The 26,245-nt window shown below is 44.8% G+C and overlaps 2 protein-coding genes across 2 annotated transcripts; both read right to left on the bottom strand.

Moving 5' to 3' along the window:
- Nucleotides 1-3,044: 3,044 nt before the first annotated feature.
- LOC306965391 (TRPM8 channel-associated factor homolog) lies at nucleotides 3,045-8,288 on the bottom strand (the record flags this gene model as incomplete). The annotated part of the gene is made up of 5 exons (XM_079559788.1): nucleotides 3,045-3,374; nucleotides 4,076-4,189; nucleotides 6,747-6,964; nucleotides 7,216-7,452; nucleotides 8,267-8,288. The coding sequence occupies 5 exons, from the start codon at nucleotides 8,286-8,288 to the stop codon at nucleotides 3,132-3,134; spliced, it is 834 nt and encodes a 277-aa protein (XP_079415914.1). The 3' UTR covers nucleotides 3,045-3,131.
- Nucleotides 8,289-12,528: 4,240 nt separating this feature from the next.
- On the bottom strand, nucleotides 12,529-23,029 carry LOC306959276 (TRPM8 channel-associated factor homolog; the record flags this gene model as incomplete). Its single annotated transcript, XM_079551351.1, has 11 exons — nucleotides 12,529-12,794; nucleotides 15,814-15,927; nucleotides 16,023-16,240; nucleotides 16,464-16,700; nucleotides 18,297-18,504; nucleotides 18,578-18,672; nucleotides 19,950-20,124; nucleotides 20,239-20,537; nucleotides 20,967-21,264; nucleotides 21,458-21,671; nucleotides 22,386-23,029. 11 exons carry the CDS (start codon nucleotides 23,027-23,029, stop codon nucleotides 12,552-12,554), a joined length of 2,745 nt encoding a protein of 914 aa, XP_079407477.1. The 3' UTR covers nucleotides 12,529-12,551.
- Nucleotides 23,030-26,245: the final 3,216 nt, after the last annotated feature.

The following is a 26,245-nucleotide window of genomic DNA, read 5'->3' as shown; positions in this document are numbered from 1 at the left end:
TTTAATCGGACCCTGCACAACCTGCTCCGCACCCTTCCCCCGGAAGAGAAGTCCGATTGGCCTAATCACCTCCCACAACTGGTGTTCAACTATAATGCCACCTCCCATCAGACCACTGGTGAGTCGCCTCACCTATTGATGTTCGGACAAGACCCCCACCTACCTGTGGATTTCCTCCTTGGCAACCTGCCCGAGCCTGAAGCCGGAAGAGTGTGTGATTGGGTGGTGGAGCATCGGAGGCGCTTGCAAGTGGCTATGGATGTTGCACGGAGTCGGATGGAGTGTGCAGCGAAGCAGAGGAAGGAGAGGCATGATGATCGCGCTTTGTGTGCGTCACTGGTGGAAGGCCAAAGAGTGTACCTCCGGGGTGTGGGCCCGGGACGCAGAAAAATCCAAGATGCCTGGGGTTCTACCATCTACCAGGTCGTGAAGGCTCCAACCCCGGGAGGTGTGGTCTATTCCATTGCCCCAGTGGACGGGCTCGACCAAGTAAGGCAAGTGCACCGTACCGCCTTGAAGCCTGCGCTCCCCCCACCAGACACTGACCAGGAGGTCTGGCCACAAGGACTACCTTCAGAGGAGGAGGCGGCCAGTGATGATGAGGTTGAGTTGGGGGCTTGGCTGAGGGTTAGAGAAAGGGTCAGTGCTCCATCCACACCAGTTGAGATGCTCACACGCGAACTGCCTCAAATTCCACCTCCATCGGTTCCCGGCGTGCCTCACAACTCTGGATCTGCACCAAGGAGGTCAACACGGACGACCGCCGGACAGCATACCAATCCGCATCGCCTCCCTGCTCCGGTCCGGGGTGAGGAAAATGGGGCTGCTGCTTCTCGGACCCAAGGTGCTAGCAGCCTAACCACTGCAATATTTCGCCCATGGTCATAGGTCATTTTCTAATCGTTGGGCCACCGATTCATTTGGGGGGGGGTAAATGTAACCAGGTGGTTGAAACTCGTCGTAGTAAGACAATATTCAAAGTTCCTATCTGCCCGTGAACGCACCGCCACTCTCCGCCCGTGCTACTGATTGCGCGATTACAAAAAGGTGCGCGCTTGAGTTGGTTAGTGTCGGGGCTGGTATGCTGGCGTGTGGGCGCCTTTTTCGTGAGTACTTTTCCACCTTGTGTTATTTTAAAGCTATTTGTGCACTGGTATAATTTGAACTGTTTGGTTAGGGTTTTTGTGGAGTTTGCTGGGCTGATGCTGCTCCTCAGAGGTGCCCTGAGCCCCCTGTTTGTGTTCCTCCTGTCTGCCTAAGGTATGTGTCCGTCTTACAGCCTAGGTTTGGCCAATTGGCAGTGAACTGACGTTTTTCTATGTATTTCAGTCATGTCCACGCTGCTCAATTAAAGCTCCGAATTTGCCAAACAAACAAATTTTACCAAGAAATAATCCTGTAACTCAAAGCACTTAAAGCACTACAGCACCTTAGCTGGTTTTTGGGGGATTTGTTTGAGTTTGTTTCCTAATTAACGTTTTTGGTTTGAGTTGATTTATTAACATTTAGTTTGTTTTTGTGAATATTTTCTATTTGTTTAAATTCCCCATTTACTTTAGCTACGTTTTAAGTGTGTGTTTTTGGGTTTTTCGAGGGTTATGTTTTAACCAACTTTGATAAAATTGAACTACAAATGTAAAATAAAAGATTTATATTTTTACTACCTCTGCTTTGGTTCCTTTGTTACCAGACTTACCTCGGGCATTGGGTTGGTTGAAATGGGGAACCCCTAGCCTAGCCCCGTGGTTACACTAGAAAAGGTACGCAAGTGGCCAAAGCCCAGGACGGTTACAGAAGTGAGAGCATTTGTTGGCCTGTGCTCCTACTACTGTAGGTTTGTTAAAAACTTTTCTATCATTGCTGCTCCACTCCACTCCCTAACTCACAAAGGTGCTACTTTTAGATGGACAGTTGAGTGTGAGGATGCTTTTCAGTCACTAAAATATGCTCTAACTAATCCCACCGCTGCCAAAAATCTGTAACCCTTATCCAGTCTACATTAGTATGGGCCAACCCCAGGCTTTGAAAAAGCCCGTTAGAGCCGCCTTCACTGCTGTACTACTGTAGGCTAAATGCCTGGAGGATCTACGAGTCGCAGCTGACTGACCTGGTCAGAGCCGAGTGCTCCAAGGCGTACGTCCTGGTCGGGGCCGTCCCGTCAGCAGACAACTAGATCATCAATAACAACGTGACGCGCGTCAACGTGGTGCTGCGTGGACAACAACGGACGGCCCATGCAGAGCGGGGCGGGGGCGGCCAAAAACACAGAGGAAAACAGGGTCGAGAAGATGTCAGTGGATGAAGTGGGAGAGTATCTTCAGCAGTTCTCCAATAAGCCAGTGGTAGGGCTGTTCTATAACAATTGCAAAATGAAGGCCAAAGGAAGACATACTACCTACAGTGATGTAGCAAACAATGTAAACAAATATGAATAAAGACACAAGTACTTATTTTAAAATATTTACTGTTTATTGGCCACTCCCATTTTCAAATATTTCAGTGCAAAGAAGGACACCAATGAAACAATTCAAACAGTTTCGCACAGAGAGGAAAGCATGTAGTGGGGGGCTACAAATTCACATAAACATGTATGAATTTTTTAGGCCTAGGTTTCCAAGCCGAGTCATGAGTCATAGGCTCAATTTTTATTAGGCCACTTCAGAAACTGTGCTCCATACCAGAACATAAATTTCATGTTTTTCTAATTAGTAATTGCTATGTTTGATGGCAGAATGGCAGTTGTCATATTAATCATAGTTTTACATCAGTGAAGTGTTAATCTTTAGAAAGAAAACTTAATAAGGTGTTTTAAGATCTCCTCATTTGATCTTAATCTAGTCCTGGTGCTTGGTGGAAAATCAAATATTATACTCGGCGATACTTTGCGTGAAAAGTTTGAGAACTGCAGTTCTACATCATAAAGTGACATCAGAGGAGGAATACATCTTTATTTCAAAGGCAGATGTGCTTTTTTTATTTTAGCTAAATATTTCATATTTACTACCCTGTGTTTTGGTGAATGCGTTGCCTAGTCGTATGCGTAAGTGTTGCCCAGTGTAATTATCTTCTATTTTTCATCCTTCATTATTCAGATATGTAACCCTTCAAAACTAAAACCTGTTTTATGAGTATCACTTGTATTTTGCCATCGGGTGGTCGTTCCACGATGGCAGGTTTGAGACTTTCTTCTCAGCGTCGCTCTCTATGGGCCAACCCCAGGCCTTGAAAAAGCCAGTCAGATCCATCTTCACTGCCTCTGAGAAGGTCACCGCGTACAGGTTCATCTTGCCCTTGTTGTCTTGGGGCACGTTCTCCATTGTGTGGTAAGCGGCGAACACCTTTTTAATGGAGTCCCAGCCAAACTCATCAACGAGCTAAAGAGAAAAATGCAATCATGAGGACACCTGCGATGTTTGTAAGGTGTAGGATTTATGACGATATTGCATTTAACATTTTGTTTCTTTACGACAGCTAGATAAAATATGCCCAAATATTCGAAAAACATGCTTTTACGTAAATGAACAAAGGTAAACAACTTTCGTTTAATTTAGATTTATATTTTTTACACCAGTGAAGGGGCAGAAACAAAGTTGTTTCATAACATTGGAAGAGGTAAGTTCCATTCTCCAAAGATAGAAATAGAACTTGCTCTTGGCCGATTGGTACAGGATGGATAGGCCATACATTTTAAATGACATTAAAACCTAACCTGACAAGAGTTATTGATATTCCAGTGCTAATAACATTAGCAGTGATTAGTCTGGGATCGCCCCGGCTTAAATCGTTTGGGGAGAACTCGAAGTTTTGGCGCAGCATTTACTACTGACTGGACAAACTGCATCACGTTTTAGCCAATCACAGCCAAGACTCAAAACAAAGAACCACAAATATCTTAAATATTATGTGTGTTTGTGCGTCTGTGGCAGCACCTGGCCCCCATTAACGGCCCAAATCACTGTTGGTTTGGGTATCAAACAAATCAGCGGGAGTGGCACAAGATGTATGCTTGAGTTCACAAATTCAACTTGAAGGCAAAGTTAATCCAAAACCAGGTAAGTAAAAAATTTTCACAGACCTGAATATAAGTCTCCAAAGCCACAAATACGGACCAGTCCTTCAGTTGTCGACCATCCTTCACATACTTCTCTAAGCGTGCTCGACGGTTCTCAACCTTCATAGCAGGTTCACTCTGTAAAGAAAAAAGTGTAAGCACTAAGTAACGTGTTTAAATCCTTTCCGTAGTCCCTCTGCGGATAATAAATATAATATAAAAATAAGTGTTAAATACAAGTGTTAATGGGACGAGTAGTCTTTTATCTCCCCCTGGTGTCTCTGGCCAGAAAACCACAATTGCAACTTTCCTGCCTCCGGGTCGTTGCCACCAATTCACACTAATGACATCACGAAGAAGAAGCTAACAGGCTAACGGGCAAAGCTAACTGTGGGCTAGCGCCACTTCAGCAGTAATTACAGCCAAATTTTAGTGACAAAAAAATGTCTCCATTGCAGTGGCGGCTGGTCAATAGGGGGCTCTGGAGCACCACCCTCTCTAAAAAAAGTTAAAAAAACAACAACATCATTATCAATAATACAAAATATTGCATTATATTTTGCAGAAAAGCCTTTCCGAGATTTAATTAAAAGGGTTTTTACACTGGATTCATTTATTACAGTGTGTAAATGCATTGTCTCAAACGGAAGGGCGCCGGTCTGATGTAAGTAAAAACAAGTCTCTGAATATTTGGACAACATGTAACTACAGGCTCTCTTAGTGGCCGCGTTTTGGTTAGCAGCCAATAAATATTTGCTACAGTGTTTCTTGTCAGATGTAGTTGGACAACGTGTGCTGTCAATCATTTTTGTCACCCGCATGCACACTCAAGCGTAGACAGTGTTGTGTGGGGAGCAGCGCTGAGTACGATCCCAGGGGAGGAAAAACAACTCAGTTGAGACAAGGGAGAAGTTTCGTGTTGTTGCCTGAGAGGAGGTGAAATGCTTTGTCAAACTAATGGACTTTTGACAACTTTCTTCAGTAAGAAGTCATGTCTAAACGTCTGCTCGTCTGCTTTAGCTACCGCGTGTTTATTTCATTTATTTCAAACTCTGGGGCAACACTCGCTGACTTGGACAGACATTTTTGTCCCAGGACGTGGACATTTGATGGAGAGATGATTCAGGACCGTGCGGTAGTGATGGCAAGATGAAGCCCCATGAAGCATTGAAGCATCGCTGCCAACTCCATCACACATGGTTCGAAGCATCAAGGTGCTTTATTTGCTCCACTACGCCTTCATGTGGACAAAAAATGGATAACATGCTGAGTGCTTACAATAACTGGTGGGGGCTAGGAGACAAAATTTAAGAATTTAGAGAGTGATGTAAAATGAGCTTGTGTTATTTTGTTTATGTCTGAAGAGCAATAACCCAAATACACAAAATGTAAGGGGGAATCCATTGCATTTCACTGTCGCTTTTATTTTGAATAGCGCTCCAAACCCGCAAATTATTTCCTGAATTAGTCACGTGGTATGGCCACTTCCCGAGGCTTCGAACGTCACCACACACGTCATCAACACGCTCGTCGATAGAGGGTCACATGTCGGGGTCCAACATAAAAAATCCCATGTATTTTTAACATTGACTTTTCGAAAAAGCCAACTATTAAGAGTTTAACATCACGGCGCCGGCTAATCAGCCATGTACTAACTCACGGACATGAAACATACAAGGCAAAATTGAAGATTTGTATAAAACTTTATAAACGGCAAAATTATAAAAGTAATTTCGTCATATTTTCAAGTATTGTTTGTTTCTTTCTTGTAAAATACCCGCTTAAGTGTCGGTTGTTAGCACATAGCTGATTAGCCGGCATCGTGCCAGTAATAATTGACTTTTTCCAAAAAGCCTCGACATGATCAGCACATCACTACCGCGAGTAAAACAGAGGAGCTGCAGACCAGGAGGACTCATCAAAAACGTAAGCTGCGCTGTTATTTCTGACCGGATCCTTTGTCTGACGGTTTACACAGGTTTAAACCTGTGGCTTTTCTTATCTAGCGATAATGTCACGGAGAAAATGCGCGTTTGGCTCCGAGAGGTGCAGGACTTTATTCAACCTGCCAAAGAAGAGGCCACTCACCAGAAGTTGGAATTTCTTTTCAGGATTCAGCGACTATCAGCCAAAATAATGTTTTTCTGTGACTGTCTCTTGATGGATGCTCAGTGAACCTTCGCCAGAATCAAAGTGGATTAACTTTTATAACCAATACGAGTCCCATAATGTAAACACCCGATGGAGCAGCCAGGACAGAGCGGTAAGTCAATCAAAACGCGTGTTAGCGTGTGTGTTAGCCATTTACGAAGCTGTGTTGCAGATGTCAACTCCTTAACTACATTGTGAAGTAACTTCACTTATTGCTGTGACACTAATATTTGTTTTACTGCTAATTTTGTATGGGCGGATTAGCTTGGAGAGAGGGGGCGGAGTTAACTGAATCAAAGCTTCGTGCAATTCGGGTTTGCAAAAGACCCCCAGAAAACAATATGTACAATATCCCTCTCTTTTCTTTCAGCGTAGTATTTTACTGTTGCAGACAATTAATGAGAAAGAAAAGAAACGCAAATGCAGTGACGCTTATGGCGTAGGGGCATGTTACTTAGTTCTGCTACGTAAAAAAAAAAAGAACAATTTCTTTGTTTTGTCTCAACCAGAAAAAATAAAATTAACACAGAGTAACAAGACAAACCTCTTCTCTTGGGACACCGAGGACAGTCTCGTGCACATAAAGAGACCACAGGTTGCATGTGCACTCGGTTGTGTGATCAGGAAATTCCCAGCATGATCTCTGCTGGTTGTGGCCCAGCTCATGGATGAAGCCCCACATGCCCCCGACATCCTCATATTCGACAAGACCTTCAGCTGTTCCTGTGTGTGCCATCACGGGGTAGCCACAATGCATCCAGCCTGAAAGATTCAGATCATTTAACTCCATGTGCTTAAAGACTGCAGTTTGTAAAGATACAGTATGGAGGCAATTGCAGTGGGAAATTGACAACAACATTGACCAACATTGACTCAAGAAGACATAATGAATGTAATAAAAGAACATTGACCATTTCATATTGTTTGGGACGCTTTACCCACCGTGCCAAATATAATTGTTCATTAACAATTTATCAGTATGCATGATGTGTGTGCTATAAACAAGTATTTACCATGTGAAATCTGCACTTCTGTAAGAAATCGCTCCTTTCTTTTAAACTTGGGTGGGATAACTGCCAGGTCAGCTATAGCCCTCATGATCTTGTCCCAACGAGCCGCTAACAGATCGGGACGCTCCATATTCCTGACCACATCTGAGGGAACAGTCAGTATGATGTTCTCAAACTCCAACTCTGCCCAGGGAGAGGGCGCCGTGCGCAGAAGCTGCCACTCGGACAGAGAGGTCACTCCTAAGGGAGAGGAAGAGGAGATTAGGTATATATAGGTACCATAGGTATATATAAGGGCTAGATATCTTAAAGAGGGGGTATTATGCTTCTTTCAATCACATAGCACCAGTCTATATCACTCTACAATGATGATGAAACCTTCTGTTGGTCTGTAAATGCAGTAAATTAGAATAACTGCCTTGTATAAAATTGCTCTCTCAAAATGGCTGTAGTGAATGTCTTGAAATAGGCCTTTGTCTCTTTAAGAACCTCTGACTCTTTCCGACACGCCCCCTCCACACGCTGTCTGTGGCATCAGTGGGGAGGGGGCTCTGCTGAGGAGCAGTGGTTGGTTACTCGGCTGGAGACGAAAGCTCGGAGGCGTCTCCAGGAGGTGGGGGCGTTCCTAGGAGGACTCAGGCAAACCTATCCTAAAATGGCTGCCATCAGAGTTTTTACAGATTACTCAAAAATACGTGAATCCAATCAAATCAAATCCACTTTATTTATATAGCACAATTAAACAACAAAACGTTTCCAAAGTGCTGCATGTTGCACATGCAACAAAATCAATAAAATCAAAACAATACAAATGAGCTCTACCGCTATATTGTAAAACAATAAATATGAATAAAACAGTTTAAAAGAATAAATATAAATAAAAATACATTAAAAACTATAAATAAGAATAAAACTCAATAAAAATAAAAAAATGCAATGTGAATGTGCCAAGGCAACACTTCAGGCATGTTTTTAATGAGTATGACATAATAACGTGATGTAAAGCTTGAAAAAGTCGATTTTGCATAATACCCCCCCTTTAAGGCAGAGTCACTTCTGGCATAACTGGCGGCCATCTTGCCACAGGGAAGCAGCTCAAGTAAGTGAGTGATCAGCACGAACACAAATCCTCTTATCTCGCTGAAATCTACACGGATTTACAAACAGTTTGGTTTCTTACAAACGTAATTGACGTGGCTATATTTCTGAATGTTGGGCATGTGGAAATTAAGATTTTCAACAAACCAAACCAAGCAAGTTGTGGTTATTTAAAAGTACATGCACCATAAAACACAATGTTATGAGTGATGTTATGAAGATGGCCGCCGTGTGCGGACGTCGCCCTCCATTGGCCAGCAGTGCATATGAGACATCTAGACTTTATATATATCTACTAGCTGAGACCCTTTGGCCGAGCCACGCTTCTCCACATGTGATATTCTGAGGGTATGAGTTTTTACAAAAAAATGTCCACTATAGTCCCTATAACCCTTCTCTCAGTATAGCTGTAGACCCGCACTAAGTAGACCAGTGGTTCCCAACCCATCAGGGTTGCCAGGTCTGGGCAGCCAAACCCACCCGAAAATATCTGAAAACCCGCGGACATACGGCGCGGCAAGAATTGTCAATATTGTTTACTCGTTAACAGAGCCCATGTGCTCCTACGATGAAAAAACGCCCCTACTTCCCTCCCTTATTGAAAAAGCAGCTTACAGAGCCTTGGATTTGCCTTTGAAATAGTAATTTTGATCAATTCAACATTGATTACAGCAAGGCAAAAAAATGCGGACAGTTTTTTTCACCCGCGGAATGGCTTTAAAAACCGCCCAATTCCGCGGTTTAACCGCGGACCTGGCAACCCTGCAACCTATTCCAAAAACTATGGCCACTACAAATTTATAAAAGAATGAATGCTAAAAATAATTTCAAACAAACTGCAATTGGAGTGTTTGATGCACCTGTACTCCTTTCTTATATACTACAACGACAATATTTTCGCTAAACTCAGGGAATAGAATTCAAGAGACAGTGAAATATTTATGGATAAATATTAGGGGTTCAGCTCTCACAGTTCGGCTGACGGTGCAGGACCCGTGGTTTGGTGCATCACGGTGCAAGTACAATCTAAAACATAATAAGTTGGTTTTGAAATTAAATAGCCTAATGATTGTTATTAGACAGTATAACCTTAGAATACAGTTGGCAATGCTTTCAAAGCTGCTTTATAATAAAATGTACCTCTGGGCTCACAATACGCGAAAGCAAAATAGAAAACAAATGGTACAGCAGCAAAGTAAAAAAAACAAAAAAACATCGCAGTGCAGGCCACGCGCTCGTTAAGCGGTAGTTTCATTTTCGCTTTCCGCACACGGAGGCTGAAGCACTCGGAGCAGCGCGTTTGATTTGAAGCTCGTGTTTGGCCAAATGTTGGGCCACATTCTGGCTGTACATTTGATATTCTGAGATTATGAGTTATTACAAAGAAATGTCCAGTATAGTCCCTATAACCCGTCACTCAGTATAGCTGTAGACCCGCAGTAAGTAGACCAGTGGTTCCCAACCCATTCCAAAAACTATGGCCACTACAAATGTATAAAATAATGAATGCTTAAAATAATTTCAAACAAACTGCAATTGGAGTGTTTGATGCACCCGTACTCCTTTCTTATAGACGACAACGACAATATGTTCGCTAAACTCAATAAGTAGGTTTTGAAATAAAATAGCCTAATGATCGTGGTTAGACAGTATTTATAACCGTAGAATACAATTGGCAATGCTTTCAAAGCTGCTTTATAATAAAAAGTACCTCTGGGCTCACAATACGTAAAAGCAGAAAACAAATGGTACAGCAGCAAAGTAAAAAAAAAGGGGGGAAAAAGCAACGCAGTGGAGGCCATGCGCTAAGAGGTAGTTTCATTTTCGCTTTCCGCACACGGACACGGAGGCTAAGCTCGTGTTTGAGCAGTTGTTTGGCAAGTGTTTGCGTGCACTTTTTTTTCGGAGACAAAGCCTTGGAGACGGATTATGGCCAGGATTGGATTTTAGCATTTGTCTGCGCACTGGGTCTAAAATGAACCACAGCCTCAGTCACTGCAGGAGAAAGTTAAACAAAGACGCGCAGGTCATGAGTTTTGGAGGATGTAACTGTCCCTGTGCGGAGCGTCTCCAGCTGCAGTGTAGCGGTGAGTGACAATGACATCGCCCTGTTTGGGTTTGGATGCGCACACACGCACGGCAGTCAGATCTCGTGCACTCGCGTTGGTGTGACGGCGGGTTGTCCTCGGACAGCAGCACCGCGGTCCATATGGACCCGTGACCAATGCCCGCGGCCGGTGGGACGGTCACATGGTGGCCCCTGGCCAATGCCCGCGAGCGGAGGGACCGTCACGTGGGGGCCGCCCGCGGATTTCTGGGAAATAAACATGGCGGCGCCCTTATGGAGCTTAGCCCCGCCCTAAACGCGATTGCGTTTTATATTATAGAAGATAGATGGGTGATACTACAAACATATATAGCCTTGTTCATGTTCAAATTTGATTTATTTGACAGGGAACATGATCATTATCATAAAAATGTTGTTGCAAACATAAATTATGATAAACTCTTGACACATTTCTTATTTCTACAAGGGCTAACAGATAGCCTGGCTAACACCAGACTAAAATCACAAGTGATATTTAGTCTGGGGACCACCAATTCATTTTCTCGTAGGAGAGGTGTGGTTTACGATCGTCAATAGTCGTTTATTGGGCGATTCGAAAAAAAAAAAAAAGTATCATGCGTCTGCACGTAGCCCCAGCCAATCATATCATCGTATGAGATGACGTATGATGCACCCGCTGTAAACTTTTGAGCTAAATTATTTAGAACAAGGTCTAAAGCTTGATCGCAAAATACTATCGTGTCTGCTGCTGTCATGTTGGATCCGTAAATAAACTTTTTTTTTTTTATCCGTAAATAAACTACAAGCTTCCGTATATCGAATAGCGCGTCATCGTCTTGCCGTCCCTCCTCGTTCTGTGATTGGTTCCCAAATCCACCGGAAAATTTCGGCCATGGTCCCCAGGCTGTTGTGCAGTTCGAAATAATTCGAGCGCACACAGCAGCCTGGCGTTAGCCAGGTTAGCTAACAGATGGATATGCGCTACAGTCTGATATAAAGCATCATGCTCATGTTCCCTGACAAATAAATCAAATTTGAACCTGAGCAAGGTAAAGCAAGGCAACTGCTCTAAACAAAGTATACAGTTCAGCTGCTTTTATTTTGGTGGCCAACACAGTAGGCAAAATGTGCGACTCTTTTCAAGCACATTTTGCACTTTTTTTTAATGTTGTTCTGTTCAAAGTTGTCTGCTACATCAAACTCCGCGTGCATGAACCCTTTTTCTCCCTCCAGTCCCGGGCCGTAACGCCACCTTCACTCTGACCAACATCATCCCCCAAAACCCAAAGTTGAACCAAAATGCCTGGAGGATCTACGAGTCGCAGCTGACTGATCTGTTCCGGGCCGAGTGCTCCAAGGCGTACGTCCTGGTCGGGGCCGTCCCGTCAGCGGACAACTGGATCATCAACAACAACGTGAAGCGTGTCAACATCCCGGACCGTATATGGAACGCGTGGTGCTGCGTGGACAACAACGGACGGCCCGTGCAGAGCGGGGCAGGGGCGGCCAAAAACTCAGAGGAAAACCGGGTCGAGAAGATGTCAGTGGATGAAGTGGGAGAGTATCTGCAGCAGTTCTCCAATCAGCCAGTGGGGGAGCTGTTCTATAACAATTGCAGGCCGTAAAGTCGAAGGCCAAAGGAAGACATACTACTTTGATGTAGGCCTATTTTAAATATTATCTAATGATGTAGATATAGTGATGTAGAAACAATGTAAAATGTGAAATTTAACAATAATCATGACAACACGAGTACAGAGTTTTGAAATTATTAATATTTACTGTTTATCCCTCTCCCATTTTCAGATCATTTTCAAATATTTCAGCACAAAGAAAGACACCAAAGAAACAGTTTAAACAGTTTCACACGGAAAGCATGAAGTGGGGGGCTACAAATTCACATACAACGCCACTTCAGAAACTGTGCTCTATACCAGAACAAATAAATAAACAATACATAAAACACCAGCTTTAAAGTGCATGACAGCCTTTTTTTCTTAATTATTAAGTTTGATGAGTATTTTATACGTTCGTTGAGTATACATTTTGGAGAAATGCATTGCCTAGCCGGTCATATACCAAAGTGTTGCCCAGTGTAATTAATTATGTTCCATTTTCCATCCTCATTACTCAGATATGTAACCCTTCAAAACTAAAACCTGTTTTATGAGTATCACTTGTATTTTGCCATGGGGTGGTCGTTCCACGATGGCAGGTTTGAGACTTTCTTCTCAGCGTCGCTCTCTATGGGCCAACCCCAGGCCTTGAAAAAGCCAGTCAGATCCATCTTCACTGCCTCTGAGAAGGTCACCGCGTACAGGTTCATCTTGCCCTTGTTGTCTTGGGGCACGTTCTCCATTGTGTGGTAAGCGGCGAACACCTTTTTAATGGAGTCCCAGCCAAACTCATCAACGAGCTAAAAAGAAAAATGCAATCATGAGGACACCTGCGATGTTTGTATAAGGCAAGCTTTTTTACCCGGTGAGCTACTTTTACATAACAAAACCTTCAGAGAGCTACTTTTGCTTCAAAGACACTTGTGTAACTCTGCCACTTAGAAATATTAGATATTATGTGGGCAACCCCCATGAGCTGCCACCTTAACGTGGTGGGGTTGTTTGAGTACCCGAATGATCCGAGGAGCTATGTTGTCCGGGGCTTATATGCCCCTTGTAGGGTCTCCCATGGCAAACAGGTCCGAGGTGACTGGTCAGACGAAGAGCAGCTCAGAAGACTTCTATGGACAGTGAAATATCAAGGACCGTGACGCCGCCCGGCATGGCGCAGCCGGGGCCCCACCCTGGAGCCAGGCCTGGGGTTGGGGCTCGAACTCGAGCGCCTGGTGGCCGGGCCTTTGCCCAGGGGGCCCAGCCGGGCACAGCCCGAAGAGACGGCGCAGGCCCGCCCTCCTGTGGACTCACCACCTGCAGAGGGATCCGTAGGGGTCGGGTGCAGAGAGGACTGGGTGGCAGTCGAGGCCGGGTGCCTCGGCGACCTGGTCCGCATGCGCAGCTTCTGGCGTTCGGGACATGGAACGTCACTTCGCTGGGGGGGAAGGAGCCTGAGCTTGTGCGGGAGGTTGAGAGATACCGGCTAGATATAGTCGGGCTCACCTGCACGCACAGCTTGGGTTCCGGATCCCAACTCCTGGAGAGAAGCTGGACTCTCCATTTTTCTGGAGTCGCGTCCCTACGCCTCCGGGTCGGGGACAGGTCTCTCACTGTTGTCTCGGCCTACGGGCCCCACATCGCTGCAGAGTACCCGGCCTTCTTGGAGTCCCTGGGAGTGGTACTTGATGGTGCTCCGACTGGGGACTCCATTGTTCTACTGGGGGACTTCAACGCCCACGTGGGTATGGGTAACGACAGTGAGACCTGGGAGGGAGTGATTGGGAGGAACGGCCTCCCCGATCTGAACCCGAGTGGTGTTCTGTTATTGGACTTCTGTGCTAGCCACAGAAGTCCATAACGAACACCATGTTTGAGCACAAGGGTGTCCATAAGTGCACGTGGCACCAGGACACCCTAGGCAGGAGGTCGATGATCGACTTTGTAGTTGTGTCATCTGATCTCCCGCTGCGTGTCTCGGACACTCGGGTGAAGAGAGGGGCTGAGCTGTCAACTGATCACCACCTGGTGGTGAGCTGAATCCGCTGGCAGGGGAGGAAGCCGGTCAGACCTGGCAGGCCCAAACGTGTTGTGAGGGTCTGCTGGGAACGTCTGGCGGATCCCTCTGTCAGCGGTGTCCTCAACTCCCACCTCCGGAAGAGCTTCACCCAGATTCCGAGGGAGGCTGGGGACTTGGAGTCCGAGTGGACCCTGTTCTCCTCCTCCATTGTCGATGCGGCTGCTCGTAGTTGTGGCCGTAAGGTCTCTGGTGCCTGTCGCGGCGGCAATCCCCGAACCCGGTGGTGGTGCCCGGAAGTAAGGGATGCCGTCAAGCTGAAGAAGGAGTCCTACCTGGCCTTGTTGGCTTGTGGGACTCCGGAGGCAGCTGAGAGGTACCGGCAGGCTAAGCGTGCTGCAGCTCGTGCGGTCGCGGAGGCTAAAACTGGGGTCTGGGAGGAGTTCGGAGAAGCCATGGAGGAAGGCTATCGGTCGGCCTCGAAGACATTCTGGCAAACCATCCGGCGCCTTAGGAGGGGGAAGCAGTGCTTCACCAACACTGTTTACAGTGCGGGTGGGGGGCTGCTGACCTCGACTGGGGATGTCGTCGGGCGGTGGAAGGAGTACTTCGAGGACGTCACGTCTTCCAATGAGGAAGCAGAGGCTGGGGACTCGGAGGTGGGCTCGCCCATCACCGGGGCTGAAGTCACCGAGGTGGTGAGAAAGCTCCTCGGTGGCAAGGCTCCGGGGGTGGATGAGATTCGCCCTGAGTACCTTAAGTCTCTGGATGTTGTAGGACTGGCGGTCGGGGACAGTGCCCCTGGATTGGCAGACCGGGGTGGTGGTCCCTCTCTTTAAGAAGGGGGATCGGAGGGTGTGTTCCAATTACAGAGGGATCACCCTCCTTAGCCTCCCCAGTAAGGTCTACTCCAGGGTGCTGGAGAGGAGGATCCGGCCAATAGTCGAACCTTGGATCCAGGAGGAACAATGCGGTTTTCGTCCTGGTCGTGGCACACTGGACCAGCTCTATACCCTCCGTCGGGTGCTTGAGGGTTCGTGGGAGTTCGCCCAACCAGTCCACATGTGTTTTGTGGATCTGGAGAAAGCGTTCAACCGCATCCCTCGTGGTGCCCTGTGGGGGCAGTATGGGGTCCGGGGCCCTCTGCTAAGGGCTGTCCGTTCCCTGTATGACCGCAGCAGGAGCTTGGTTCGCATTGCCGGCTGAAATGAGTTTCCTTCGCAGGGCGCACCCTCCGAGATCGGGTGAGGAGCTCAGTTACCCGGGAGGAGCTCGGAGTAGAGTCGCTGCTCCTCCACGTCGAAAGGAGCCAGCTGAGGTGGCTCGGGCATCTGTTCCGGATGCCTCCTGGTCGCCTCCCGCGGGAGGTGTTCCAGGCCTGTCCTAGTGGGACAAGGCCTCGTGGAAGACCCAGGACACGGTGGTGGGACTATGTCTCCGAGCTGGCCTGGTGTCGCCTCGGGGTCCCCCCAGAACAGCTGGAGGAGGTGTGCGTAGATCGGGAAGTCTGGGCACCTCTGCTGAGACTGCTGCCCCCGCGACCCGGCCCCGGATAAAGTGGAAGAAAATGGATGGATGGTGTGTTTGTGCGTCTGTGGCAGCACCTCGTATTTTTCCATTGCTGCCACGTTGTTAAAACTGCATGTTATTATTGACTCTCGTCAATACCGCCATGTGACTGGCCCACATAAATGGCTCAAACCACTGTTGGTTTGGGTATGAAACAGATTGGCAGGAGCGTCGCAAAATGTATGCTTGTGAACTCACAAATACTGTGAGACTTCAACTTGTAGTAAAACATTTTCACAGACCTGAATATAAGTCTCCAAAGCCACAAATACGGACCAGTCCTTCAGTTGTCGACCATCCTTCACATACTTCTCTAAGCATGCTCGACGGTTCTCAACCTCCATAGCAGGGTGACACTGTGTAAAAGAAAAAGTTTAAGAGTTTAAGAAGTAAAAAAACAAAAATAATTATTTGTTTTGTCTAAAAAAAACCACAGAGTAACAAGACACACCTCTTCTCTTGGGAAACCGAGGACAGTCTCGTGCACATAAAGAGACCACAGGTTGCATGTGCACTCGGTTGTGTGATTAGGAAATTCCCAGCAAGATCTCTGCTGGTTGTGGCCCAGCTCATGGATGAAGCCCCACATGTCCTTGATATCCTCATATTCGACAAGACCTTCAGCTGTTCCTGTGTGTGCCATGATGGGGTAGCCACAATGCATCCAGCCTGAAAGATTCAGATCATTTAACTCCATGTGCTTAACGATTGCAGTTTGTAAAGATACAGTATGGAGGCAATTGCAGTGGGAAATTATTAACATGTTTGGGATTAATATATTTATAACCTGTTCATACGGTTTGGGCAAGACACTTAACCCACGTGCCAAGTATAATTGTTCATTCACAATTTATCAGTATGCATGATGTGTGTGCTATAAACAAGTATTTACCATGTGAAATCTGCACTTCTGTAACAAATCGCTCCTTTCTTTTAAACTTGGGTGGGATAACCGCCAGGTCAGCTATAGCCCTCATGATCCTGTCCCAATGAGCAGCTAACAGATCGGGACGCTCCATATTCCTGACCACATCTGAGGGAACAGTCAGTATGATGTTCTCAAACTCCAACTCTGCCCAGGGAGAGGGCGCCGTGCGCAGAAGCTGCCACTCGGACAGAGAGGTCACTCCTAAGGGAGAGGAAGAGGAGAGCTTTTAAGGAGGAATAAAATATTTTCTGTAGTGATGCATGATAATGCCAATTTGAACCGATAACCGATAATTCCGCATGTCCCGATAACCGATAATGACACCGATAATTATGTATATATATTTGCACTTTATTTTGTGACAAGAACTAAAGAGAAGATTATTACTACTACTACTACTTCCTTCCTAGTATTTTTCTTTTTGTTGACATCATACTAATGAATTCCTATTTACAATACTGGAATATAGACGTGTCTGACATGAGAGAAAAGATGCCAAATCTGTGACAGATTCAAGTTTGACTAATAATACGATACTACAGCACAAAAACAAGACTCTCCTGCATTGGGCTCATTTATGCATTTGTGCCTCGTGTGGCAAAAAAACCCCAAGCTGCGCGGCTCATTTCATCAATGTAAAACTTCTCTCGTTCAGAGCGCTTCAATCGCGGGGCTATCGTGTTTATTTGATCAGAAATGCTAAGATAAACATGGGTTTTTAGGCCCCGCTCTGTTCCAGTAACTTACGTGAGTGGATCCGCGGTTCACATCTCGTCTTTTTCTTGTTGCGGTGCTAATGTTGAAGTGACTTCGACCGTACAAAAGTCGGCCGTGGAGAGCATATATCTGCTGCTGTAAATGTGCTGTCCGGAGTCTGCAGCAGCTCCGGGCTGCAGGACGTGCGGGGCGCCGCCGCCGAGAGAAAGGCAGCGAGCTGGAGCCGCAGATTCAATGTAATTTGAGCTTATAATTATCGAGCCTAATTATCGGCCGATTTTTTTTTATCGGCTTTATCGGGGATGGCGCCTAAATGCCGATAATTCGTGCATCCCTACTTTTCTGGTTTTATGATTTCATGATTTCTTTTAATACATATATTTAGATTGAGGCTGTAAAAGCACAAAACCAAAAATAAAAAGTATGCAATGACAGAGGTAGGTCCTGTGTTTGTAAATATCTATTACATACAAAGTAGCCTGTAAATTCAGAATAAAAACATGCCAGTGTATGGTTGTCTCTGCTAATAATCCTGGTTTACTCAAATGGATTTTGTTTATTTACAGCGATTGTTGAGAGTCCCAAGAAATTGTTCAGAAAGTTTTCAAGAAGAAGAAGAATAGGAAGCGCTGTCGTGGCTCCACACATCTGCGAACAATGGTCCCTCTGACCACCATCATCCATTCACTCACACACAGACAGATCATTCGTCCTGGCCTATTGTTTTTAGTGGTAGGGGAAACCAGAGAACCCAGAGGAAACCCACACAGACACGGGGAGACCATGCAAACTCCGCACAGAAAGGCCCCATCCAGGTGGGAATCAAACCCAGACCTTTTAGTTGTGAAGCACGAGCGCTAACCGCTGCGCTACTGTGCCGCCATTTAGCCATCTGATACTAAAATGTATCCATTTCTCTATTGCGCTCTATTATAGTGCTGTGTTACAATGATACAAAAGGGTGAAGTCAATACATACATTTTCTGAGATAAAAAAAAAAGATCATTCTGTTCTAATGAACTTCATGAACCTAGTGTAATAATACAGTTGAAAGAAAACCAAACACCTCTTTCCACTCACCTGATTTATAATAAGGAGCAGGAACTCCAATTTGAGCTATAACTTCCGCACTTGCTTTAGTGTTTGGCGGTGCGACCAGGTAAATGAGGCCTCCCCAAAGGTTATACACCTGCATCATCTCTGAAGTGACTGGGAAACTATGACAGACACAGGGGGCTCTCTTTAGCTCCTCATGATTGAGTTTGTCTGTCTGGCACCCAATCTGCACCTAAAAATGGACAAAGACACTATCATTAGCTATATGAGTGTAACTCTCTCTCTTATGGGCTGTTTCTTAGTACCTTCCATCCCTTGTCCACAATATCAGCCGGAATGGACATGTAGGTCTTCATCCCCGGAGAAAGATACAGGCCTGTGCTCACCCACTCCTCCTTGTCTATTACAAAAGTATAGAATCATGCTAATAAGTAGATACGACAATAGCTTTACGTTACAAAAATCTTCATAAAACTAGCAAAGGCAACCGGTTTAACATTCTGCATTATCGGCCGGGCCTCGCTAGTCTTCACATATGATATTCTGAGATTAGTTTTTACAAAGAAATGTCCACTATAGTCCCTATAACCCGTCACTCAGTATAGCTGTAGACCCGCACTACGAAGACCAGTGGTTCCCAACCCATTCCAAAGACTATGGCCACTACAAATGTATAAAAGAATGAATGCTAAAAATTATTTCAAACAAACTGCAATTGGAGTGTTTGATGCACCCGTACTCCTTTCTTATATTTGATGATTTTTACTCATGACCCTTTCACCAAAACAAAGCTCTGTAAGGACTGTATAGTCTAGTGCTAAGTTACCTGCTCGCTGCAGTGTGCATGAAGGAGTGAGCCGTTGTCCAGAGCAGCAACGACTACATCTACAATATGTTCGCTAAACTCAGGAAACAGAATTCAAGAGACAGTGGAATAGTTATGGATAAATATTAGGGGTTCAGCTCTCACGGTTCGGGTCACGGTACAGGACCCGCGCTTTGGTGCAGCACAGTGCAAATATAAAAAATAATAAGTTGGCTTTGAAATGAAATAGCCATTGATCGTTATTAGACAGTATTTATAATCTTAGAATGAAATTGGCAATGCTTTCAAAGCTGCTTTATAATGAAACGTACCTCTGGGCTCACAATACGTGGAAGCAAAATGGAAAACATATGATAGCCACCAAAGTGGAAAAAAAAAAGCAACGCAGTGCAGCTCTCGTTAAGTGGTAGTTTCATTTTCGCTTTCCTCAAACAGAGGCTAAAGCACTCGGAGCAGCGCGTGTGATTTGAAGGTCGTGTTTGGCCGTGTTTGGACAACTTTCTGCGTATGCTTTTTTTTTTTGGCGACAAAGCTTTGGAAACGTAATAAGGCCAGGATTGGATCTTACGCATTTGTCTGCGCCTCTGACATTACGCAGCACTGGATCTATAATGAACCACAGCCACGGTCACTGCAGGAGAAACTTAAACAAAGAGACGCAGATGTCATTTGTTTTGGAGGATGTAACTGCACCTGTGCGGAGCGTCTACAGCTGCAGTTTAGCGGTGAGTGACGATGACACACATCGCCCTGTTCTGGGAAATAAACATGGCGGCGCCCTTATGGAGCTTAAGCCCCGCCCTACTCGCCATTGCGTTTTATATTATAGATTATTATAGATTAGTCCGTACCTGCCGTATCCACGTTGACGCTGATCCTGTGGTTGTAAACGACTGGTAACAAGGGGTTGTCTTTGATGAGGTAGGGAAACAGTTCATCCCGATGTGGGCAGACTTTGTACAGCTCTGCGCCAACTTCCAGTAGCACGCGGTCTCTTTTAGTCTTCACCGGGCAACTCTGGCACACCTAGACACAAACAAGCAAAAGCCAAAGGTGAAGAAGGCCAAAGTGCGGGACTTACTGGTAATGAAACAGACAAGAAGATACTATTCGGTAGAAATGTAGTATATTCAGATTTACCTGTGGCACGTCTGCTGTCTTGATTATTTCTGTGAAAGAGCAGAGGATCTGGTGGTAGTTGTTGCCTTTCGCCTCCATGTGCAGAAAGGTCGTGCAGTCACTGCTGAGTTTGGTGAGCCATTCTTCTTCATGGTCAGTGAGCGTCTCTCCTTTGGTCACATGTCCCCCAAACTTATGCAGGAGATGTCTAAAGTGGTAGGTGTCTTTAATGGCCTGGCTGGGAACAGGAGGCTTATAGGACCCACCACAGACAAAATTCTCCAAAAGAGTCAATCCCATTTTGTTCAGGATCTTGTTTCCTATAACAAGAAAATTGACATTTTGTCATATGATAGAACATATAAATGGAATAACCTGTTAACCTGCTAAGTGGTTAGTCCAGGCACTGCATTTGACACACCCTTTAGTTGCTGATATGATAAACTGTCTGGAGGAGTGATGGATGAGCTATATGTTTAGTCAGAGGAAACCGCGCTTGAGGTTTTAAACTATTGTGCATTTTTTAGGTTGCTAGGGGAAAACGTAGTACAAGGCGTAACCCATATGGAAAGAACAAGTAAACTCCACACAAAAGGGCCTGGGAACTTGCTGTGAGGTAAGAGGACCAGCCACTCAACCTGTCACAAGCCACCACAGGAGACCACAATGAGGCCCCTGGCACCCTTCCTAAGATCTTGACCTATGTTTAGGTTTATGGTCAGGAGCATTTTGTGCCATTTGTTGCATACCTGCAAACTCAGTCATGTAGTTCTGCTCTTTGTGTGTCTGTGCCCAGTACCAGGCGTGGCCTCCGATCAGCAGGCCTCCTCCCTCAGCCACAAACTCCTGCAGCTCCTCTATGTTATCTTCCTTGTAGGCCGTGCACACAAACACACTCAGGTCCTCACGAAGGTTGGTCTTCTCACACGTCATGTCAAATGTCTTGAACAATTCGAAAGCCTGGCTTAGATCGGGCGACACGCCGACAACGCCCTGCCTGCCCTCATCCAACCAGTGCAGGGCATTGATCCAGAAGGGAGCAAAATGCTGTCAAAACAGTATTAAAGATTTACACATTAATACATAAAAGCTGTTCTGAAAATGCATCGTATTAGATTGGCAGTTCATATATCAGTTTTCTCTCAGGTGTGAATGCTTTTGTAGTTTTTGAAGCCAGGTGTGTGGTGATTTTGTATTTCTCTTTAAATAAATCAAAGAACAGTAACAATAATAATCTCACCTCCCACTTGAGCAGTCCTTCATGTGAGATCAGTACCACTCGCCCCTGGCCGTAGTAAGCCCCTGCCAAAAAGCAGCGCTGATCCGGTGTGGTCCCAATGGGGAAGGCCAGAGAGCCGTGAACCATCACCTCCGACATAGCTCCATCCTTCAAGTCAAACTCTGAGACCCCATGAAGCAAAAATTCTAGGTCGTCCTCGAAATCCTGACCAGTGCTGCAACATAGAACTTAAATTAGCAGTATAGGTATAGCTTTTCCTTTCAGTCGCAATTTAAAGCACGGTAAAAACATGGCAACAGGATGGAAAGTTGTTCCTAGTCCTTTTTGTGGCAAATGTGCATCTTAATATAAAGTATTTAAATCATCTAAAAACTAGTGAGCAAATTGTAGTTCACATTACGTGACAGTGCAACGCCATACGAGTTGTGAAATGTTTCTAAACAAAAGACTGAGTGGACGGATTCCTTTGAGTAGCAATATGTACCTGGATGTGTACTTGTCTGGCTTGTTTGCTCTCACTAACAATATCCTACATACAGTGCTTGATTTGTAAATTAGTATTTTCAGGAAGATTTTTGGTCTGATGTGGGGAACAGGCCAAAACATTTGCCAGAACACTCTAATTAAACACCATTATATCAGATGGTTTTTAATTATTTCCTGGATCCTTTACTCTGAAAAACTTAAAATTGTGGGAATGCATTACCCCAAACGGGGTATTAAGCACTGCCTATATAGCAAAAAGCTTAGACCATTTTGCTTCACCAACAGTGCCGACATTGTGGTACAACTCTTGCTACGATTAACAGTGCGTTAAGTGTTCCCAGTGTCTGATACAGTATAAAGTTTAAACCCGATCACTGGGACCTTGACTGGATGACACAGGCAAGCCAAAATACCATAGTAACTTAAATATCCAGTTACTCACACAACAGACATCCAGGAGGCAGGGATCTGGGGGTAGATCGGGAGACACTCAGCATCTGCCTGGTGTTTTGAGAAGTATATCCCAGCCACACCGGACACTCTATTCCCCGCAAATAGCAGCAGCGTGTTGTGTTTGGGGTTCTGAGACGACCAGGACCAAGCCTGTCCCCCGATGAGCAGCCCTCCTCCGGATTTCATAAACGCTACTATGTTTTTCTCATGGCCTGCGACACTGTACGCGTCTGTTACGTACACACCCACGCCCTTATCCTTGGCAAAATCATTCATAAGTTTGGTTTTGAAACGGGATTTGAGATTTTCTTCAACTTTTTTAGCGTGTTTGTGCACCCCTACCACTGCACCAGGAGATTTCCCCTCTTTTAGCCAATTGATCGCGTTTTCAACTAAATTTGGTTGGGCGCTGAGGTAAGATTCGTGTCCAAAGACGACGATCCGGCCTGAACCGTACAGAGAAGCAGCCGCAAGGACTTTCCCCTGGCTGTTCATCGCCAGTGGAAAAGCATGGTCGCCGGTCAGAATCAAGTCGCTTGGGACACCAGGACCTGTGAGATCCAGTTGTTTAAAGCCTCTCATGAGTGACACATAGGCCTCTTCTTGCAAGGATGTCAACTGCGGGGCAGACATCGTGAGAGCGAGATTGATATCCTGAATTGCCAGCAGAAACAAAACTGAAGCAAGCAAGTGTCAAGCTCTGAAACAACAAAAAATAGAAGAGAGTCAAAGAAAAAAAATAGTTACAATATAGTTGTAACAGGTTACAAGTAGTAGCAGTTGTCGTCGTCATCATCGCAGTAGCACTCACAGAACATTTGGTTTGCAAATCATTTGGTGAACACAATAACTTTCCTTGAGTACAAATGCCAGCCTATTTGTCCATCACATAAAATAAGGGTCTACGTGCCAAAATGATCAATCAAGGAATAATTTAAATCATATTTTACCTTGGCATCCAGTGAGGACAGTCTGGTATGACAGCAACGTCGGAAAACATTAGATGACAAAGAACTAGTGCTACAATAATGATAGTAATAGGAGGAGTTATTCGATTTGCCACACCCAGGACAGTCACAGGTGGGGGCAGTCACATGCAGTTCCTTTAGAGAACCTGCTCAGCCTGTTTGTTTTGATTACAAAGTATGCGCGGATTCAAAACAGGAACACACCCAATCCACCAGCCGCTCTGCACATTGCTCACGGGTGTGTAGTTAATAAAGTCAATATGATTTTTTAAGAATGTAACTATTGCTTCAGGTTCTTGGCTTGGGTTTGAGTGAGACACTGTATGCTAATTTAATGACTGTACCTCAGGAGCTGTGTTTGTCATTGATCCACTCTGTCCAATCAGGGAACATCATTGTGTGACCTTTATCTCTCCTTAGAGCTGCTGAAATCATTGTGACAGCAGCACAAGGTAGTCAGGACTTTGGTTGTGTCTGTATTGTGGTTATCTTAATGTTACCTGCAGAACTTGATTGACTAAAAATTATCCCAACACAATACATTATCCAAGCTACTACCGGTTTTTAATCTGCCAAACCAAACCCTTTGCTTTTTCTATTCAGTTTGATTTGATTGAAGCTACCAAAGGTGTGACAGAAGATTTGGCCACCTTCCCGAAAACCAAACCAACAACAAAGCAATGTACCTACAGTGCCTATATCTACCTACATGCATTTCATCTCGCTTCCCCTGGCCCTATTCATATTTCCCAAATAAATTCTACCCATTATGCTGTGACATACATTTTGTGTGAGCAAGAAAAATTAAAAAATCTAGCACTGTGGAATATCTTTATTAGGGTATCTTCTGTAATTAAATAAGAGTAGTCTATAACAAAGGCACTTGACTGTTACATAAAATAGATTTTGTTTACAATATTATAGGTGAATTGTAAAGCCATGTATTTGATGATGTACAGTGTGTCCTTGAGCAACAGAGTAAAATTTGGTTTGAAATCATTTACCAACCCCTTAACCCCCACCTTAAAGGAATAGGCCACCGTTTTTACATACTGAGATATGTTCTTACCTTAGCTTTGACGAGTTCTTTAGGACCTGTCTGATCTTCACCCGTGCCTTCTGTCACGTAAACACAGCGCAGACGGCGTTAGCATTTAGCCTCTCCCTCTCTCCGCTATAGCTCCAAAACAGGTCAAGACAGAAGCTACCAAGCTCTTCCACGTTTTCCCTATTTAAATATGGTTGGCATCCGCACAATAAAGTGAAGATTACTGCGCGGATTTCGAACTACTCCTGGTATTATTAGGCCTTACAATATAGTTCCCCCTTTTTTCCGCTTAGAAAATTGTTTAATTTTGTGTAATTATACTTTGTAGTGTAACACTTCACGTAACCATATTTAAATAGGGAAAACGTGGAAGAGCTGGAAGAGGGTGAAGATCAGACAGGTCCTGAAGAACTCGTCAAAGCTAAGGTAAGAACATATCTCAGTATGTAAAAACGGTGGCCTATTCCTTTAACCAGGCACATTTTCTCCAGTTCGGCTTTACCCAAATCTAAAAGCTTCTCGCCTGGAGCTCACAGCCAATGAGCCAGTGTAACGCCTTATTTGAAAGCTAAGACCCACAAAACTCATCTAAGCTTCTTCCTTGTTTTTGTCATCACGTTTTTGCTGTTTTTGTTGCTGGTTTGTTGCATATTTTTCCAAATGTCTGTCACGATTTAGTTGTGTTTTTGTCACTGTGATCAAGTCACAAAAATGTGACCAAACCCTAGCCGGGGAACACCCATGCTGCTGTGTGCGCTCGAATCATTGCACTGCACAACAAACCCGGTCAAAAAGCAACAAAAACAACTAGAAATGCAATGGCTGCGCCATTGCGATTGACTGCGGAAATGCGGGAAGCAAATGCAGAAATTGCATAAACTCTTCAAATTGCATAATCAAATTTGCATTAACTGGTAAAATGCATAAAATGTCATGTTGCATAAACTGTATAAACTGCAAAAAGTGGTAAAATGCATGAATGGGTTAATTTGCATAAATTATGTAAATTGCATAAACTCTTTAAAATTCATAAATCCTAAATGGCATAAACTCTTAAGTTGCATAAACGGTTTAAAATGCATAAAGTGGTTAATTTGCATAAATTGTTAATATTGCATAAACTTTTAAATTCCATAAACTGGTCAAACTGTTGAAATGGCCTCAGTGCTTGATTGGCAGAAGCTGCACAAATGGCTGAAAGGCCTGGAGTCTCCCCATTGGCTGGATTCGCACATACACACTAATGCAACAATTTCAAACTCTCGTATAAAAAAACTGGAAAACTGCAGAAGGCCAATTTTTTCTCAAAACCCACAAATTGCAGAAGCTGAACATGCACAAAGTGCAGAAATTGCAGAAAATGCAGAAAAAAGTGCAGAAAAGCATGGATTTGCGGCAGCCCCATTATAAGTCAATGGGCAAAATCTCCGACATTTTGGCCGATTGCGGAAAAACCGTAAGTTGCAGAAGTCCCAAAAGTAATAGCACCCTTCTCCTCAACATGCGGAACATTTTGATGCATAACTTGCATAAATTGCACAAAGCATGAAGGTGCTGAAAGCTCTAGAAAATCGGGAAAAAGATGGAAGAGGAATAATAACTAGAAATGCAATGGCTGCGCCATTGCGATTGACTGCGGAAATGCGGGAAGCGAATGCAGAAATTGCATAAACTCTTCAAATTGCATAATCTAATTTGCATAAACTGGTAAAATGCATAAAATGTCATGTTGCATAAACTGTATTCACCTTATTCAGCCCCGCCCACTTTTGCCTCTTTTTGCGTTGTCTCTGCACTTCCGTTGTCCAGACACTTCCGGTCGAGCGCGAAGCC

This window comes from Gobius niger (genome assembly GCF_951799975.1).
Source record: "Gobius niger genome assembly, chromosome: 1".
Classification (NCBI taxonomy): Eukaryota; Metazoa; Chordata; class Actinopteri; order Gobiiformes; family Gobiidae; genus Gobius; species Gobius niger.
This window is presented reverse-complemented; position numbering and strand designations above follow the sequence as displayed.